The following is an 18,620-nucleotide window of genomic DNA, read 5'->3' as shown; positions in this document are numbered from 1 at the left end:
TATCACTAGCCACTTTATACTATACTATGCCACTTTGTTTACATACTCATCTCATATGTATATACTGTACTCGATACCATCTACTGTATCTTGCCTATGCTGCTCTGTACCATCACTCATTCATATATCCTTATGTACATATTCTTTATCCCCTTACACTGTGTACAAGACAGTAGTTTTGGAATTGTTAGTTAGATTACTTGTTGGTTATTACTGCATTGTCGGAACTAGAAGCACAAGCATTTCGCTACACTCGCATTAACATCTGCTAACCATGTGTATGTGACAAATAAAATTTGATTTTGATTTGATTTGAATCCAAATGCTTTTCTGTGAGAAGAGAGAGCTAGGCAAGGCTCCGCCTCACAGAAGTCAAACCCATCGCTTGTTTCATTATTTTATGCTGCACATGAATTGCCCATAGGGGAATAAAGATTTAATGAATTTAACTGAATAAATTCAAGGTATAATTTTAGACAAATTTGTCTAAACACACCCCATCTCTCCTCACAGCTTCTACCCCGAGCCCATCTCTCCTGCCCCTTATGTACCATTGAATCCAGCTCAGAATGAAACTGTTGCTTTTCTCAGCGTCTCCTTCTGGCAGGGCAGTTGGTAAAGGGACGTTCCATGGCCAGGAGCGGAACGTTCCGGTAAATAGAGGAGAGAGTGGCAGGGGTAAAGAGAGAGAGATGCACAGAAAAGAAAAGAAGAAGAAAGAAAAGCCAAGCTAGCAAATCTGGGTTGCAGATATGCAAGTAGGCAGCTTTGAAAGAAGCACTTTAAAAAAGGCACAATCTGTAACATCTACTTCAGGTAAGATGTTTTGTTCATCCAAAAATCAATGAAGAAGAGTAGGATGAGAGGAGCGAGATGTAGAGGAGGGTGTTTGTTAAGTTTCACACTCGATTGTATTGGGGTGATTCCACACCAGGGAAAATATTTGTAGTCACTCACATTGTTCCAGCAATTCTCTTATCAGAACTTAATTGGGAGGAAGGATGTTTAACATGCTTTTAACATTTGTATCACAAACAATTTTGGGGGGGAAAATCATGATGAAATTAAAATTTTTAGGCCCTTTTTAGACCTATACATGCCCTCCTGTAAGACCCTATGACCTGTACATGATAACCTGTGAACTGTACACGATACAGACAACATTTTGGTGTCATTAAACTCTATTGCAGAAGTACTCAACTCTAACCCTACAGGGTCCAGAGCGTGCTGGTTTCCTGTAATTAATTGCACACAGCTGGTGTCCCAGGTCTAAATCAGTCCCTGATTAGAGGGGAAGAATGAAAAAAAGGCAGCGGAACTGGCTGGCTTCGAGGTCCAGAGTTGAGTTAGAGGGCTCTGTAGTGTTCACTCAAATATGGAGTTTGTGTAGATTCTGAAATACAAAAAATATATAAAATATGAATCTCAAAACCATCCTTTCTGATTATGCCTATTCTTTGACATTTTTTGTAACAAAACTCTTCAACCGTCAAATTTCCAGAGCCCTCTGGTACTTTTGGTACGACCCATTTTAAAACATAGAAATCGACATTATAGGTTATTAATCAATCAATCACAGCCCTCCTTTAGGATTGCACATTCAGCAAGTCATCAGCAAAGGGAGTTCCCTTTGAATCCATTTTCCCATTCACTGTGTTGGTGGTGCCAATTAGGTTAATCATACCTTCAGAATTAGCAGAGAACCCACTATGGACATATTATTTACCCAAAGAGTATATTGTTCCAAACAATACATCTTAAAATGAACTAAATCTAATCTAATAGTTGAGATATTTTTGATGTTGAATAAATGAATATGTAATATTCAATATCTCGACAGACTACTTAGTGTACTCTCTAATATAGAGTATAATGACACCAAGAAGTTGTCCGTATCATGCACGTGTCACAGATCATAGGGTCTTACAGGAGGCATGTATAGATCTAAAATGGCCACTCATCATCATTTTATTAAAAATGTAAAACGCAGTTCAAACATCCTTCCTCCTAATTAAGTTTATATGTGAGAATTGACAGAACAAGCTGAGATTTAAAAAAACAAAAACAATCTGCTCACGCTGGCATGGAATTGCCCTATAGACAGTGAAACAGATTGTGCATTTAAAAATCAAGCTTAGAAAAAAACGGAATCAGCTGAAAAAGGTATAGCCTAGGCCAAGTATCTAGGCTAAATGGCAGAAGCTCATCAGCTACAAGGGGAATGAGGAAATGACAGAGAGCCTAAAACAACTGGTTCAGGCAGCCATGATCAAAGTTGTTGTTGTTGTTGAGGGAAGTGGAACTCTGATATTATATGTGGCTGAAAGCACAGTTCACAGCCTAGTCTATGGACAGGAGGAAGAGACTGGCACTAAGACATGAAGCAGGACCTGGCCCTGTAGCACAGCTAAACTGCAGTTTACCATTTGATGCTCACAATATTGAATGGATTACATTATCTAGCTAGCACTAAATAAAATCTAGTTTCCACACTGGCACAGCTCCTCTGATGACATAACCATGTAATCCATAACCATGTAATCCATGTATCTTTGCGTTAGAGAACATCTTAAGCACAGATACTGGTTCAATGTAATCCTTATCATCAACAACACTGATTGTGCAACACCAGCCAACTAGCTAACGTTAGCTATCCTCAGCAATTCGTCATCAAGAATAGAGTGAGCCATGCCATCTTGCAGTCCCGGTACCTAGCTTGCTAAACCCGAAATATCGAGAAAGCCAGACAGACATATTTGTCTTCTGTGAATGGTAACTGTAGCTAGTTACCTAACTAGGATGACAACCAGCTGGGAACAGCGTAACGTTAGTTAGCTGGCTAGCAATATCATTAATACTTGAATTCAACAAATACAACCTAATTGTATGAAGCTATCAATCGAATCAAATCTGTTGGGTTATTATGCCTACCGTTCGCTAAGATTATTATCCAGACACTGACACAGACCGCTGGTAACGACTTTCATAGTCACACTGTAGAAAAAAAAATTAGCAAGCAAACTAATGCTACCGTTACCTGCTAGATTCGCAATCTTGCATACAGACGACCAAACAAACTTAGTTTATCTTCGTTAATAAATACAGGCTCACAATGTTCTATTTCGCGTTCTAAAAGAAATGTTACAACAAAAAAAAATCCAACTGAGGATGGTTGCTACAGAGATGCTTTTCCAATCCTCCCTGCGCTCTCTGATCAGCTGACCACAGACCAGGAAGCTGGGGCAGAGCAATTGCGACTGTTTAAAAATATATATATATATATAATATATATTTAATTAACAACAAGTACATGTGGGAACACAAGTATATACAAATAATATTCAAAGGACAATCGGGCTGGGGGGTACAACATCCCATTACACAAGGACCTTAAGGGACATACATACACTTATTATTCTAACAGCTTTTTTGTTAGTAGAGTATTTAATTGGCTTAAATCCAATTTCGACAGTTACTAGAGGGAATAGAGCCACAAATAGAACAATTAGACATATATTTCACAGGATGTATAAAGGTGAAGCATCCGCTTGTCATTTCCACTCACTATCAAAGCCCATTGACCGGCAGTGGGAGACTATGAAACGATATGGATTTTTGTCCGAGATTCGGTTAATTTTCCCATCGATGGAACAAATACTCTCAATACAGTTTTCTGTACCCAAAACTATAACCGGTTACGAACAGAGTAGACACTTTACACAGACTTTACACTTTTCCAAAGTAAAAAAAAAAAAAAGAAGGAGAAGGAGTGCAAAGGCTAATTGAGTTATTGCACATGCGCACTTCAGAGTAGGCGTTCCCTAACGGAAATATGCACATTTATTAATTCTGTACTACCATGAAAATAAAATTCTAAACCAAATAGATCCCTAACTTCTAGGGAATGGGTCCCAAATAGATCCCTAACACCCAGGTCCCAACCCACCAAAAAAGAAAACCTCCCCAAACACATTAGACTTTATGTATATCACCTTGAAACACTAGACCCTTAGGATTGTTCAGCATGTCAACAACCATTTACAACACTAACATCTGTTACCCCCAATATCTCTTTTGCCGTCTCCACAATAACTCTCAACCTGACACTTCTGCTTTCCACAACAGTCGTATTGACAACCTTACCAATAAAAGCTATGAAGTCAACTTTATTAATTCAGTGCTTGAGGTGTCATTACAGACACCCTGGTTCGATTCCAGGCTGTATCAAATTTGGCTGTGATTGGGAGTCCCATAGGACGGTGCACAATTGGCCCAGGGTAGGCTGTCACTGTAAATAAGAATTTATTCTTAATTGACTTGCCTAGTTAAATAAAATCAATGTACAAAATATAGTACATCATGACTGATCCTATATCTCTGAGCCTCTCTCTGTGCCAGGCATCCACCAAATGCTGCACTGTGTTCTCATGGCTATTAATCTTTTTCAGGATCTTCTCTTGCTGAGCCTGGCTAGCACACAATATTAACAATCTATCCTTTCGAATGAACCAAGCTAATTTCACTTCACCAACCTCTATCTTTACAGCATTAGTTAGTTTGAGAGACTGAAAAACAGCTTCTATCTCAAGGCCATCAGACTGTTAAACAACCATCACTAACATTGAGTGGCTACTGCCAACATACTGACTCAAATCTCTAGCCACTTTAATAATTCAAAATGGGATGTAATAAATGTATCACTAGTCACTTTAAACAATGCCACTTTATATAATGTTTACATACCCTATATTATTCATCTCATATGTATATTCTGTACTCTATACCATCTACTGCTATCTATCTATCCTGCCTATCCCGGTCGGCCATCGATCATCCATATATTTATGTGTACATATTCTTATTCATTCCTTTACACTAGTATAAGGTAGTTGTGAAATTGTTAGATTACTTGTTAGATATTACTGCATGGTCGGAACTAGAACCACAAGCATTTCGCTACACTCGCATTAACATCTGCTAAACGTGTATGTGGCCAATAAAATTTTATTTGATAGGGTATATGTAAGGCCCTGTGGTCTCATCAAACACTATCACCACTTTCCACTCCAACACATCACTGCTCTTGCTTCCTACATTGGCCCTCTTTATGCTTTCTTTACTAGACGCTCCACTGCTTTCTGTATCATGATCTCTCTTCTTCCTATGTCATTCCACTACCAACCACTCCGGTCCTTGAACCTCATCCTCCAGCTCCATACCATCACAACTGAAAGCCATAATGTTTGCATTCCAGCACAGCTGTTGCTTCACCAACTTTTTTCTCAATTTCGTCCGCACACGTCACTGTCATTTCTAACCTCCAACTCTCTCTCACACTCCTGGGATACGTCTTATGTTAAATTACGTCGAAAGTAGATATATTTTTTTCTTATGTAACCCTAATCCTTTTCCTAACCTCAATCGAATTATCCTAACCTGCTTTGTTAATTCTCATAACCTGCTGAGCCAGATCTCCTAACCTGCTACGAAAAGTCAATTCTGGTCAATTGTGGCAAACTGTATTCTATCTAGTCAAATCCGTGTTTGTCCACTTCCTACATTCCTCTTCTTCCAGGGAGTACAGCTATGACCAGGAGTTACCAGGACCAGGTTATGACCAGGACCAGGTTAGGAGAGCATCATGGCTAACCCTAACCCTTTGCCTAACCTTAACCTAAGTCTCCTACCCTGCCACCTTAATTATCCTAACCTGCTGCATAAATCATCCTAATGTTAAAAGTCTAGGTGATGCAGGTAAGGCGGAGACAGGCGCAGGACACAGGTGTGCACAATGAAGACAAAACAAATGGAAAATTAAACGTGGATCGGTGGCAACTAGAAAACCGGTGACGTCGACCACCGAACGCCACCCAAACAAGGAGAGGGACCAACTTCGGCAGAAGTTGTGACACCTAACTTGCTTCGAAAAGTAACTTCCAGTTGTAGCTGTAGTAGAATCACTGCCTGCCCAGTGCCCAGTTTCTCCCAGATGTGAAGCAGCATCAATTAGAAGATTCAAATTCATTGATTTGAAAGTCAATACATTTGCTGGATGACTGATAAATACTGAAAATATACATTATCTCTCATTTTGAGTATTCTTTATTGAGAAAGAGAGAGAAATGGCTAAGCTTGGGAACCTTCATAGTTGTGACCAGGCCTTGTATTTATTTATAAAAGGTTGACCACGGCTCAGACATGCCTACTGGTATTACACTTTTATGCCATGCCTCAGATGAGGTCTTGCCACCCAGGTCCCAAGCCTTCAACTCAGCCAGCATTTTTAAGCGGCTCTGTCTAGTGTCCAGATCTACTAGTAACAGCCATAGAATAGTCTGTTCTGGTGTGTGTAACCCTGGCAGAGAATCAATGAAAGACCAAGAGAATTTGTAGAATGGCGCACCAGAGGTCCTAATGAGAGCAACAGACTAACGCCTGAGAGGGGCTCTTGGGCTGGAGAGAGGATGAGGGAGCTGAGATGGATCGAACGCTAGAAGTGAATGAGGAGAGGAGGAAGGAGGGGAGGGTGGATGTTGAGAGGAAGACGGAGGTCATTCAGTACGCACAAACACACGCATGCACACACTCACGCACACACAACACCAGCAGCAGCACCAGGGGAGTTTAGGTTATAAACTACCCTAGAACAGGAACTGAGCTCAAACTTGTGAGTGATGCCTCCCAGATGTGCCGACAGAACACACATATACACACACACACAACCGTCCCCAGAGCTTAGCCCAGACTAACACCAGATAATTTATCTCATACACATACAGGTATGTCAAAACACACACACACTCGTCAGCTGAAGCTGGATTTGTCCCCATTTAACAGTTACAGTTTACACTAATGGGCCATCACGTTTCCCTCATGATCAACTGTTTATCTTATTAAACAATTCAGAGTCAAACTAATCAGTCTAATATAATCATTAAGTTTAGATTGGGCCTCAACAGTAAATGCTTTGTTGAGGAAAGTCTGAGTCAGCTCATAGTTAGTTTAGTTTATTCTATCTACTTTGGGAAACTTTCTCTGCATCTTATAAAGTAGACAACTCTGTGTCTGTATCCCAGCACAAATGTGCCAAGTGATTTGTCCATTATGTGAAGCCTTGGCAGGGCATCATGCACCCATTATTTTAGAGGGGGCATGAACTACGTAAGGATGGAAGGGGTTGGTCCGGAGGGTCTTCACCCCCCTCCTGAAGTTGGAGAATTTAGCATGTTTCAAACACCTGAATCAGCTTTTTCCTGCCATCTAGTGCCAAATCATTATGATAACTATACAGTGCATGCGGAAAGTATTCAGACACCTTGACTTTTTCCACATTTTGTTACATTACAGCCTTATTCTAAAATGGATGATTTTTTAAAAAAATCATCAATCTACACATAATACCCTATAATGACAAAGCAAAAACAGGTTAATAGACATTTTTGCAAATGTATTAAAAATAAAAACAGAAATACCTTATTTACATAAGTACTCAGACCTTTTGCTATGAGACTCGAAATTGAGCTCAGGTGCATCCTGTTTCCATTGGTCATCCTTGAGATGTTTCTACAACTTGATTGGAGTCCACCTGTGGTAAATTCAATTGATTGGACATGATTTGGAACACACCTGTCTATATAAGGTCCCACAGTTGACAGTGCATTTCAGAGGCAGCGTGTCAGAGTACAAACCAAGTCATGACGTAGAAGGAATTCGCCGTAGAGCTCAGAGACAAGATTGTGTCGAGGCACAGATCTGGGGAAGGGTACCAAAAAGTGTCTGCAGCCTTGAAGGTTCCCAAGAACACAGTGGCCTCCATCATTCTTAAATGGAAGAAGTTTTGAACCACCAAGACTCTTCCTAGAGCTGGCCTCCTGGCAAAACTGAGCAAACGGGGGAGAAGGGCCTTGGTCAGGGAGGTAACCAAGAACCCGATGGTCACTCTAACAGAGCTCCAGAGATCCGCCGTGGAGATGGGATAATCTTTCAGCGGCAGGGACTGGGAGACTAGTCAGGGTAGAGGGAAAGATGAATGGAGCAAAGTACAGAGAGATCCTTGATGTAAACCTGGTTCAGAGCGCCTAGGATCTCAGACTGGGGTGAAGGTTCACCTTTCAACAGGATAAGAGCCTAAGCACACAGCCAAGGCAATGCAGGAGTGTCTTCGGGACAAGTCTCAATGTCCTTGAGTGGCCCAGCCAGAGCCCAGACTTGAACCCAATCAAACATCTCTGGGGGCCTCCCGGGTGGCGCAGTGGTTAAGGGCGCTGTACAACTCTGTGCCACCAGAGACTCTGGGTTCGCGCCCAGACTCTGTCGTAACCGGCCGCAACCGGGAGGTCCGTGGGGTGATGCACAATTGGCCTAGCGTCGTCCAGGTTTGGGAGGGCTTGGCCGGTAGGGATATCCTTGTCTCATCGCGCACCAGCGACTCCAGTGGCGGTCTGGGCGCAGTGCACGCTAACCAAGGTTGCCAGGTGCACGGTGTTTCCTCCAACACATTGGTGCGGCTGGCTTCCGGGTGTCATCCGAAAGTCATTAAGAATGACTTTCAACCTTCGTCTCTCCTGAGCCCGTATGGGAGTTGTAGCGATGAGACAAGATAGTAGCTACTAACAATTGGATACCACGAAATTGGGGAGAAAAAGGGGTAAAAATGCAACAATAAAAACCATCTCTGGAGACCTGAAAATAGCTGTGCAGCGATGCTCCCCATCCAACCTGACAGAGCTTGAGAGGATCTGCAGAGAAGAATGCAGAGAGAAACTCCCCAAATACAGGTGTGCCAAGCGTCATACCCAAGAAGACTTGAGGCCGTAATCCCTGCTTCAACAAAGTACTGAGTAAAAGGTATGAATACATTTCAGATGTTTTTTGTGGAAAATTGGAAACAATTAGAAAAAACTGTTTTTGCTTTGGGGGTATGGGGTATTGTGTAGATTGATCGGGGGGAAAACAATTTAATACATTTTAGGCTGTTACGTAACAAAATGTAGAAAAAGCACTTATTAATGAAGCCGGTGACTGATGTTGTATTCTCCTCAATGCCATCGGATGAATCCTGGAACATATTCCAGTCTGTGCTTGTAGCTCATCGGACCTCTTCCGTATTGAGCTCATCACTGGTACTTAATGTTTTTGCTTTAAGCATGAATCAGGAGGATAGAGTTATTGTCAGATTTGCCAAATGGAGGGCGAGGGAGAGCTTTATATGCTATGTGGAGTAAAGGTGATCTAAAACTTTTTTTCCCTTCTCTAATTGCACATGTGACATGCTGGTAGAAATGAGGTCAAACAGATTAGTTTTCCTGCATTAAAGTCCCCAGCCACTAGGAGCGCTGCATCTGGATGAGCATTTAATTTTTTTGCTTATGGTCTTAAAACAGCTCGTTGAGTGCCGTCATAGTACCAGCGTTGGTTTGTGATGATAGACAGATAAGAATATAGATGAAAACCCTCTTATATTGTGGTCTACAGCTTATCATAAGGTACTGAGAAAAACCTCAAGACTTCCTAGCCCCCTTTCCCTAGCCCAGTGGTTATATCCCTATTTCCCCTATCTCACACCAGCCCTGTTGTACTCCCAGTGTGTGAGGTCATGACCGATGCTAGAGCATACACAGACTCTCAATCCCAGCCTAGTTGCTCCGAGTAAGATACTGGTAGCCAAGGGGAAATTATGTCCTCACTTAACACTGCCATGTACCAAAACACATGCCAGATTCTAAATCTGAAAAAAAGTGTGTTCATTATAATCACTAACAGTAAACAGAAGGTGTTGAGGGAAACAACACTTTCCATTTGATTGTTTTCATCACAGGTCTGTGTCTTCTAGTGAACAGCAGTTTAACATGGCGATCATTTATTTATCCGGTGCTGTGTTTTTCCAGTCACAACATGGCTGTTAACAGATTGTCCCCCGATGGGAGAAGTAGTCATATATTCCACTCTATGTAGAGGCTATGCAAAAACCCACACATAACTAAACAACCGTCAATACCGTGTATTTCTGATGACAGACAGATGTGATATGCACGTGCGCAAACACACACGTTTACGTAGACTGGATGTGTCTGTCCCAACTAATAAAAGGCCAGTGATTAGGATGTGTTCAACAGGACTCTTACCTTTACTAGGGTCTTCATGGAGAACACATTATCACGCAGCCTTTCTGCCCTGCAGGTGCTTAGGGTGATTAAACACCACCCTCTCAGGTGTGAAATCAGTAGTGGTTTAAAGACTCTTTGGCTCTGCGTTGTGTGGAAATAGGAGAGTGACAAGTGGGGTTGAGGCTCATAATGTTCAGAGTTCCATTAAAGTCATTGTTCTACTATTCCTAGAATATTGTCTCCATGCAGCAGTTCTCAGTTGGGCAGGATAGATGTGTAACTTGACTGGAGCATTTTTGACTGAGGGCTGCATGCTTAGTGTTATACATTTTATTATATCATCACGTTTGTCAGCTTTGTAATAGATGTTTAAACAGCAATAGGAAGTAGTGTGAAAGTCCCTTTGTCAGTCATTCCTGGTATGGTGTGTCTGATGGCTGGTTTCTCATCAAGGAGAAGCAGGATGTTCTCATATTGCAGTCTTCAGAAGCAGACGCAACACATCAATAACACATTTACCGGTACCTCTCTCCACACATACATGCGATGTGGGTGGACGGGAGACAGGACAGAGGTATTCCCACTGGATTAGGAAAGGAGGAATGCTGTTTAATTGGAGGAAGGTAGAGGAAGGAGAGAGCAACCCCACCCCTGCTTTTATGAGTTCTCTCCATCGTTAATCCACCAAGGGGCAGAGAGTTTGATGTGCTATAGAGGGGAGTCTGTCCTAGCCTCCTAAATACTTCCCTTTGAGGTTGGCCAAACATACCTCACTTCACCAGAACCAACACCAGACTTTCTCAAATGACCTATTGCCCATGTAGTACACTACTTCTGACCAGAGCCCTTTGTGTAACCCCAAGTTCTTCAACAGAATCTGTCCACAAATCATGACATGAATCATAATGGAATGAACTCCAGAGTTTCTTGCCTGTGACTGACTCCATATTTCCAAATTGGTTTCAGTTGACAGCTTCAAAGTGGTTGTGATGATTAACAGCCCACTTTTCATAGTCTCATAAATACTGGGGAACCCCAAATGAAGTGGGTCCAAGGTTAAAACTGTTGGAGAATCACTTCAGCATGAGGCTGTGGTAGGTAGGACTGAATGGTCAAAAGTTGGATCTTCCACATTCCTCCTAAATCCTGGCCTCTGGATTTCCACCCCAACTGGACGTGTGTCATTTCCACTGTGATCTTAAGTAAATGTTGAGTTTTCCCTCCTACGGTATTGGTCTTGAAATTCCCATCTAGTGGTGCCATCTGTAACTACATGTTGGTTCTTCAAACAGAAGTATGAGTTAAAAGACTCAAACTACCCCAGACACAGGGCCACTTTTTAAACAGCATATTATTTTATTAGTTTAACTAAAACCAAGAATGTAAGACCGTACATATTTTAATACAGCGATGTACCCCCTGTACAAGTAAAATAAAAAACAAACCAATTACCCCCCCCAACTCTGTCCTCCTACACAAGGTTCCTCATCCTGTGTTCTGGTTAGGGGTATACCCCTCCCCACTAGTGGAGCACACTACTGTACATTTCTGAAGGACCCTTGTCACCATGGTAAACCTGCGATGAGAGTGGTGTAGGTTTGAGTGAGTGGAAGTGAGATGAGACAGGAATAATCTCTCCTCAACACTAACACCTGTCCTTCTGCCCTGAAATGCAGCAGAACTGCAGTCTGCAGTCAAACACAAAGCTATTTCTAATTTTGTTTTATTTCTCCCCCTTCCGTCTCCCTTTCCCTCTTGGTGAGGGTTAACAGAAAGCCACACTGAACTGTTTTGTTTCTACAGTTTTGAACTCGTACTCACTCCCTTTCTGTTAGTAGCAGCAGGGTTGGTTTCCCTACAGGCAAGTGAGTGAGTGTGTGAACAGTGGTGAAGAGGTATTCTATCCTCCTCTCTCAAAGGGGAGGAGGAAAGCTCCCAGACTGAATTCAGGGTCTGTCTGTCCATTTACAGACAGCCCATAATAAATCCCCTTCCACTCTGCTGCCATAGCAACAGGGATTCTCAAGGCTCTGTGAAATCATCTTTGCACGCTTAACCTTTGGCTAAAGATACAGGAGAAAACCGGGCAGTGGCCTCCCATGTGCCCCACGCAAACACACACAAACACCACCTTTATCATTCCGCTCAAAGAGATGCGAGCAAGAGAAAAGGCAGACTAATCAATTAAACTGCTGCATCTTACATTTCCTTTCGAGACAAACCCTCATTTCATAGTTTCACTCTTTAGTGAATATTGGTGAAAGCGTTGAGCGCTAGAGGGAGTTTGTGTGTGTGGTGATCGTACAAGCTTGTATACAGTCACACAGCTGTGTGTTAGCAATGATGGATGGAAGACTGGCAGAGGAATAGAACGCATCTGTGCTTCACTAAAATACGTCTTTAACTAAGATTGTTTCATCCAACTACAAAAACAAGACTGCTTGATTCTCCTGTTAACAAAAAGAACAGCCCTGTCCTCCTAATAACGTGATTCTATTGTGAAAAAGAAAGGAACAGAAATCATAGGGCTATAAAAATGGCAAACTGGCAAATCTTTTTTCTCCATTCAATCTTTTTTTACCATCCTAGTAGACAATTGAAGTACAGCTTGCCGTCTTCCGCCCCGCCCAAATTACAAAAGGCGGGGCTTAAAAAAAAAAAAAAAATCACACACAGACCCCCAATAGTGGAGGACAAGAGAGAAGGGGAGAGAGAGATGAGGTTGGAGCGCACACACACACAGTGGCCCCCTCAATAACCATTGACTAATATACCCCCACCTCTCCTCTCTTTCTCCGCCTCTAACACCAGAGAGGGTGATGTGTGAGCGAGTGATTGCATGAATATGTGGAGCAGCTGGATCATCTCTCTCCCATCCATCCATCTGTGGAGATGTGTGAGGCTTTACTTCCCCTCCTCTTGTTTGATGGCCTGGGGCTTGATGGGGCCGGTGCGGATGGGTTTGCCCGCTGACAGGGAGGGTTTGTCGGGCTCAGGGCGCTCCACAACTCCCACCGTCTGGTGGTTGGGGGGCAGGATGTCGAGGGGGGGTTTGCCACCCCCCTGGTCGAGACGAGAGGGTTTGGAGACTGACGGAGCCTTGAGCTGCTCTGAGAAGAACTTATGAGTCGATTGGAGCACCTCGGCTCGCTGCTTCGCCTGGGGACAGCAATCAAATGAATCACTCAACCACATGCTGGGTTCATTTGGGAGACATCAGGATTTCAACACCAGGCACATTCTAGGTCAACCAGTCAACTAATCAGCAAGCAGTACTATACCTTGAGGTCCTGCTCTGCCTGGTTGCCTCTGGGACCTGTAGGGCCTCTGGGTGCGAGGGGGGGAAGAGGACCTCTAGGGGGGTGGGACGGGTGCATCTGGGGGAACTGCTGCTGCTGCTGCGGTGGTGGCCGGGGGTGAGGCATCAAACCCCCTCCCAGAGAGGGAGACATGGGGGGTGGGCCCATAGGCGAACGCTGCATCCCTCCACAAAATGAGTTAGCATGCTGGGTGTGGGAGGGAGGGCGCACCAGAGGAGAGACCAGGTTGGGCTGGGACAGAATCTGAAAGGAGGGAGAGGATTGTTAACATCATTAACTCTTTATATTAGAAATCCAAGGAAAAGGTGGTGTTAAGCTGGCCTCTATCACAAGTGTCAAATGTTTGTCATAATGATGTGTGTGGGTACATGAGTGAGTGTGGTAAGGTGTGGAGAATCAGTGCAGGTGGTCAGTCCAGTACAAGTGTTCAGCAGTATGATGGCTTGTAGATGGAAACTGCCTCTGAGCCGGTTGGTATAAGACCTCATGTTCTGATATCGTGTGGCTGAGTTATGTGGGGTCCTTGATGCTGCAGGCCTTCCCCAGCCACCATTTAAAGTAGATGTCCTGGATAGATGGGAGCATGGTCCCAGTGATGTACTGGGCCGTCTTCACCACCCGCTGGAGGGCCTTGAGGTCGTGGACAGAGCAATTCATGTACCAGCCCGTGATGCAACCGGTCAGGACGCTCTCGATGGTGCAGCGGTAGTATTTGGAGAGGACCCGGGGCAGCATGCAGTTTCTTCAGCTGCCTTAGGAAGTAGAGACGCTGTGGCGCCCCAGTGTGTGTGTGTGTGCGTGCGTTACCTGTGGGTTGAATTGTCCAGGAAAGTGCTGTGTGATCCTCATGGCAGCAGAGGTGGGCTGGAACTGTTTCTGGTACAGCATGCTGTTCATCTTACTGGACTGGCTGTTGGGAGATGTAGAGCTGGCCCTGACCAGACAAATACATCAGCTCTTGGTATACTCATAAAACCGGTAGAAGGTGGGACAGGTTCTGTGTGAGAATGTGTGTTACCTGTAAGGACTAGGTGTAGGGGTAGTGTGTGTGTGTTACCTGTAAGGACTAGGTGTAGGGGTAGTGTGTGTGTGTGTTACCTGTAAGGACTAGGTGTAGGGGTAGTGTGTGTGTGTGTTACCTGTAAGGACTAGGTGTAGGGGTAGTGTGTGTGTGTGTGTTACCTGTAAGGACTAGGTGTAGGGGTAGTGTGTGTGTGTGTTACCTGTAAGGACTAGGTGTAGGGGTAGTGTGTGTGTGTGTTACCTGTAAGGACTAGGTGTAGGGGTAGTGTGTGTGTGTGTTACCTGTAAGGACTAGGTGTAGGGGTAGTGTGTGTGTGTGTTACCTGTAAGGACTAGGTGTAGGGGTAGTGTGTGTGTGTGTTACCTGTAAGGACTAGGTGTAGGGGTAGTGTGTGTGTGTGTGTGTTACCTGTAAGGACTAGGTGTAGGGGTAGTGTGTGTGTTACCTGTAAGGACTAGGTGTAGGGGTAGTATGTGTGTGTGTTACCTGTAAGGACTAGATGTAGGGGTAGTGTGTGTGTGTTACCTGTAAGGACTAGGTGTAGGGGTAGTGTGTGTGTGTTACCTGTAAGGACTAGGTGTAGGGGTAGTATGTGTGTGTGTTACCTGTAAGGACTAGATGTAGGGGTAGTGCTCCTAGTGCTGTGAGGAGTTGTCCCAGGCTTCATGTCCATCCCACTGCCAAACAGCTTCAGGTCCATCTCACACATCTGGATAGAAACACAGAGCAGACACACATTACGTCATGTACTGCTAGCATCTCACCAACACAATGCTTACACACACACACGTGCAGAAGACATAATACAGGTAGCTAGCTATAAGCCATGACAGGGCTTTGATACACACAAGTCTGTCTCTCACACATGCAGAACTTTGTATCATTCCCTGGTGAGTACCTTGCTGGAGGGGGGGTGCATCACGCTGTGTGTGTGTCCGAAGGGTCCCCTATAGGGCTGGGAGACTGGGGGCTGGCGGCTGAGGCTAGGGGGCTGCGCCTGGGGAGGGGTGGGGGGCAGAGCCAAGAGGGGCTGGCTGCCCACGGAACCATAGTTAGGAAGACCGAGCTGAGAGCCTGGCATAGGGACTTGCACCTAGAGGGAAAGGGAGGGCGAGAGAGCAAGAGGAGGAGATTGGGAGGGGTGAGTTAGTTGCAATGTCACGACTGTCTGTTTTGACAATCTGTTCCTTGCAGGAACAGAAAGTGTGTAAATGATGTGTATACCTGCTGCATGGCAGAGCTTGGAGACTGTGTGTTACTATAGTAACTGCTCTGTCCGTGTTGTTGCACCTGTCCTGAGTACAGGTTAGAATGTGGACTCATCCCCTGACGCTGGAGCGAGAGAGAGGAGAGCGTGAGAGGGTTAGGGCAATAACATTCATGACCACTTCTTACAAAGCTCTTGTATGACTACATACATATAAGCTTGCTTCAGCATTGACAAAGATATCATGAGTTCTCAACAGTTCAATAAATTCTAAGAGAGTTGGAACTACATTGTATGTACCTTATTCCATACCTGCAGTAGGTGTGTATCTATCAGCTGGGATCCTCCCATGCCAGAGGGCTGGTTGAGCTGTGGTTCAAACAGGATGGGGATGTGCTGTGTGTGTGTGTTGGAGGGCTGCTGGTAGGCCAGGCTGGACTGGGGCTTGCCCAGGTCATGGCCCCCAACACCAGGGTAGCTGTGGAGAGATGGCCCTGATAACATCATGGGACTGGGCTGGGACAGACTGCTCTGCATAAAGGCCTGCTGTGATCTGAAGGACAGAGGAAGGGAGATGAGAGAAGAGAGTTAAAATATTGTGTGATCAAACATACAAACACACCTCTTACCAGTCAGAATGACACAACATTTGAGCCAAACAGCATTGTTTGATAAATACATATCATTGTGTGTGTGTTTGTTACCTATAAGGCTGCAGTGAGGAGCTGAAGAGGTCCTGTGGCTGGGAGACGGGAGGTCCGGTGCTGAGGCTTAGCTGGGCCTGGTGAGAGTGTGTGTGTGTGTGTTGGTGCTGCCCCTGTAGGGGAGCATAGATTGGGATAGGAATCTGCTGCACTGCCGCCTGCTGCTGGAGGGGAGAAAATAAGGCCTTATAAGGCTACATATGGAGAGAATAAGGCTACATATGGAGAGAATAAGGCTACATATGGAGAGAATAAGGCTAAATTAAAGGCAGTTTAAGCTTGAAGTCGTGTTAAAGAGATCCTTGTAGTGTGTACCTGTGAGAGTCTAGGCTGGTAGCCCTGCTGCTGGTGCTGTGTCAGAGGGGGAGGTGCCAGGCGGGAGTGGGGGTTGCTGAACAGGTGACTGGTGTCCATGTAGAACGCTGGAATCTGGGCTGCAGAGCCTACACACACACACACACACACACACACACACACACACACACCACGAGGAGAGGATGAAAACTACTGAATTCACAAACTCACCACAATTCTGACAAATGCATGATTTTAAATCACTAGCATCACCTTCACAGTAACGTTACAGCTGTCTCCATCTCAGATCACATAAGGATTGTGAATACATTGACCTTTCTCTAAATAAGTGTCCTCTATGAGACATGAGGTAATTATGTCCTATATGAGCTGTGGTGGCTGTTCCTGTGGGCTCAGCACTCTCTGATTGAAGATGATACCTGACCTTCCTATGGGGCCTACTGCACTGTACTAAGCTCTATAGCTAGCATCCCAATGAGAGGCTCACTCAGCAGTCACTGATTCAACACAAGAGAGAGGAGCACAACACTAAATGGCTGTCTCATCAAAAGCGTTACACCTCCATGCCCATTTAACAGAACCGTTTTCATTCAGGTTTAGTAGTATCTGCTAGACTAAGTCTAAGTAGGGCCAAGTCATTTCCTGGTGAGGTCATGTAGTTAAGGAAAAACTCCTGGCCCTAGTCATACCGCTAAGTGCACACAAGTCAGATGTGTTTGAGGACTCACCTGCTGCAGACTGGGAGACATAGACCTGTGGAGTCTGTTGCTGCTGGGGAAGCAGGGGGGCCACACAGCCCAGCTGGGAGAAGCTGGTCCCGCCCATGGATCCAGTCTGCAGCTGCTGGGGTTTCACCTTGCAGATGTTGGGGGGGTCAGAGGCCGTGGTGGTCTTAGTGCTCAGAGCGGACGTGGTGTATGTCCCAGCACCTGGGGGGACGTGACAGGAGATGGAGGAAGCTAGATGTCACTACACCCAGTTGCTGTTTATGTGGGTGATGTTGCCCAACCGTCTATCCATTTAGCATTAGTGTAAAAACATTATTGACTTACAAAGAAAGACTGTACCTGTCAGAGAAGTGCTTGGTGTGACGGAGGCTACTGGTATCTGAGGCATGGAGGCAGAGGAGAAGGAGGAGTAGGAGGAGGAGGTGATAGGAGAAGAGGAGGTGACAGGAGAACTATTTTCTGCCAGGCTGGGGGAGTTCTCCCACGCTTTACGGGCTGACTCCATCTTACCAAAGAAATAAGATAACGTATTAGAAACAGATAGACACAGTATGCATAGAAGGGTGTGTTGTGTGTGTGTACCTTCAGTGTGAGGTCAACAGAAGCAGGAGAGACAGTACTGAGGTTGGAGCTCTGCTGTAAGGCCTCTCTACGAGGGAGAGGGTGAGGCAGGGCCACGTTGGCCACCAGGCTCTCCTCCATCTTACTCCCTCCAGTAGGAACGCTGTCCGCCAGAGAGGAAGAGGGGGTGGTGTAGTCGGTCACTGACTCCTGGCAGGGGGAGGGTTAGGGGCAGACAAGTTTAAGTCAATAGAACTGGAATGAATGTAGCATTCATGAATGTGGTGGATAGACTGGTGGCCATATTGGGTATACCATACCAACCATCCCCTCTCACCTTGGAGCTGCTGGCGTACTCTGCCGAGGGTATGGTGATCATCCCCTCGATATCGCCCCCTAGCTCAGGAACAGAGGCGTCTGTGTTGGGGGGGCTGGAATCTACTGCTCTGTTGGTCCCTCCACCTGGTACTATCCCCCCATCAAGACATTCTTCGCCCCCCACACGGACGTCCTTAGCCTTGCGGTTACGCAGGGAGCGTTCTTTACCAATAGGGCCAGGCTTGTACTCCTTAGGCTCTACTGGCTCCATGTCAGGGAGCTGGAAGTAGAGAGAAGAGATACAGTTCAAGTTGAGAAAATATGAAGAATCATGTCA

The 18,620-nt window shown here is 44.9% G+C and overlaps 2 protein-coding genes across 19 annotated transcripts in view; both read right to left on the bottom strand.

Moving 5' to 3' along the window:
* LOC110524504 (vesicle-associated membrane protein 4) overlaps positions 1-3,794 on the bottom strand; it is a 42,483-nt gene extending 38,689 nt beyond the window's left edge. For 8 of the 10 annotated variants that reach the window (XR_016496288.1, XR_016496289.1, XR_016496293.1 and 5 more), the window contains exon 1: positions 3,038-3,249. The gene's annotated coding sequence lies outside the window, so the exon portion shown is untranslated. Of the gene's footprint in view, positions 1-2,931; positions 3,250-3,565 lie in introns of those variants that run through there. The other 2 variants (XM_021604223.3, XM_021604222.3) reach the window with 2 other exon arrangements.
* A 7,648-nt stretch (positions 3,795-11,442) lies between these two features.
* The window catches only part of LOC110524503 (protein PRRC2C), a 31,394-nt gene continuing 24,216 nt past the window's right edge, over positions 11,443-18,620 (bottom strand). For 2 of the 9 annotated variants that reach the window (XM_090235839.1, XM_090235840.1), the window contains exons 20-32: positions 18,303-18,563; positions 17,987-18,175; positions 17,744-17,909; positions 17,405-17,605; positions 16,677-16,804; positions 16,362-16,525; positions 15,958-16,210; positions 15,675-15,782; positions 15,349-15,543; positions 15,056-15,159; positions 14,234-14,360; positions 13,388-13,669; positions 11,443-13,265 (exon numbers count right to left, since the gene is read on the bottom strand). In XM_090235839.1, coding sequence (XP_090091965.1) covers positions 13,011-13,265; positions 13,388-13,669; positions 14,234-14,360; positions 15,056-15,159; positions 15,349-15,543; positions 15,675-15,782; positions 15,958-16,210; positions 16,362-16,525; positions 16,677-16,804; positions 17,405-17,605; positions 17,744-17,909; positions 17,987-18,175; positions 18,303-18,563 — 2,433 coding nt within the window. In that variant the 3' untranslated portion in view covers positions 11,443-13,010. The remainder of the gene's footprint in view (positions 13,266-13,387; positions 13,670-14,233; positions 14,361-15,055; positions 15,160-15,348; positions 15,544-15,674; positions 15,783-15,957; positions 16,211-16,361; positions 16,526-16,676; positions 16,805-17,404; positions 17,606-17,743; positions 17,910-17,986; positions 18,176-18,302; positions 18,564-18,620) is intronic. The other 7 variants (XM_090235844.1, XM_090235842.1, XM_090235846.1 and 4 more) reach the window with 7 other exon arrangements.

The sequence above is a fragment of the Oncorhynchus mykiss genome, chromosome 5 (assembly GCF_057628025.1).
Source record: "Oncorhynchus mykiss isolate SJ-2025 chromosome 5, ASM5762802v1, whole genome shotgun sequence".
NCBI classification, from domain to species: Eukaryota; Metazoa; Chordata; class Actinopteri; order Salmoniformes; family Salmonidae; genus Oncorhynchus; species Oncorhynchus mykiss.
This window is presented reverse-complemented; position numbering and strand designations above follow the sequence as displayed.